Below are 1,100 nucleotides of genomic sequence, written 5' to 3'. Positions count from 1 at the left end.
TAAAACCGAATTTCCTGTTTATATTTTTTATAATACATTTATTTACTCGATACAATAGCAAGGCCATTACCCATTCTATTCCCATTCCCTTTCTCTACTCTACCCTATGGCGCCGAACTCATGCGCACCACCTGGGGCATGGGCAGGGTGTCCATGCGCTGCAGCCGTTTGCGCTTCTCGCTTGGAACACCAGAACCCCCAGTACCGCCCGTCGAGTCCATGCTGTCGCTTTGCGTCTCCACCAGCTTCACATGGGCTATGCTTTGGCCGAAGAGTTTCTGCCTAATGCTTGGCCTCTTGGCCCCACCGCTGCGATGCACAGTCGCCTCTGTAGTGGCACCAGACGCACGCGGCGCACGTCCTGGCCGCTCCCCGTGCGCATCGGCGTGACGCTGCCTATGGCGGCGCTGTTTCTTGCGATGCTCCCCGTTCGGCAGCAGCTCGTTAACGTAGTGCAGACTGCTCGTGGCGCTACCACTGCCGCTGCAGCTCTGCTGATCCACATCCGTGGGCGTGTGTCCGTGTCCATGGCCGTGCGAGTGCTTTAAACGCGAATGTTTTTCCTCCAGCTCGCTCTTGTTCTTCATGGCCACCTCCTCGAGATGTGCTTTTCCTGCAGAAACAAAAACAATAAAACAATTCTCAATTACTATTAAAATTAAAATAAAAAAATAACCTACAAACATGCCACGTTTGTGCTTATCCCTTTTGGCTAGGACCACGACCAAGGTGAAGTAGGAGAGCATAATGCCAGCAGGCACCAAAATCTTCACCGTGTTGTTCCGCATAGGTGCTCCTCAGATGCGGCGGTTTCAGCGAGTTTCAATACTTTAGCTCCTCGGCCCTGCCATCAAAAGAGAATTTGGAGAATGTAGTTCGAAATTTAGATACCAGTGGAGGGTGACAAACTCACGTTATATCTGGCACTCGACCTAGCTTTAGATCCGTCAAGTATGTGTTGTTGAATACCTCCCCCTCTTCATCTTCCATTGCCAGATTCGAGGAGGGTGCAGAGGGACGCTTGAATGGCTGCCAATCCTCGGTGGCGGCTGTGGCCGTGCTCGCTGTGGTTGCGCTGCCCGAGACAGTCAGTGTGGAAA

The 1,100-nt window shown here is 52.3% G+C and overlaps 1 protein-coding gene across 1 annotated transcript; it reads right to left on the bottom strand.

Annotated features, from left to right (window-relative positions):
• Positions 1 to 17: 17 nt before the first annotated feature.
• Positions 18 to 1,094, bottom strand: LOC117591764. The gene is made up of 3 exons (XM_034285075.1): positions 914 to 1,094; positions 681 to 844; positions 18 to 613 (listed from the first exon to the last, which is right to left on the bottom strand). Exon 3 carries the CDS (start codon positions 585 to 587, stop codon positions 105 to 107), a length of 483 nt encoding a protein of 160 aa, XP_034140966.1. The 5' UTR covers positions 588 to 613; positions 681 to 844; positions 914 to 1,094; the 3' UTR covers positions 18 to 104.
• Positions 1,095 to 1,100: the final 6 nt, after the last annotated feature.

Source organism: Drosophila guanche, unplaced genomic scaffold (assembly GCF_900245975.1).
Source record: "Drosophila guanche unplaced genomic scaffold, DGUA_6, whole genome shotgun sequence".
Taxonomy (NCBI): Eukaryota; Metazoa; Arthropoda; class Insecta; order Diptera; family Drosophilidae; genus Drosophila; species Drosophila guanche.
This window is presented reverse-complemented; position numbering and strand designations above follow the sequence as displayed.

Bases quoted from the DNA above. Each gene is read 5' to 3' on its own strand.
- LOC117591764 (XM_034285075.1), bottom strand. From the start codon at position 587: ATGAAGAACAAGAGCGAGCTGGAGGAAAAACATTCGCGTTTAAAGCAC.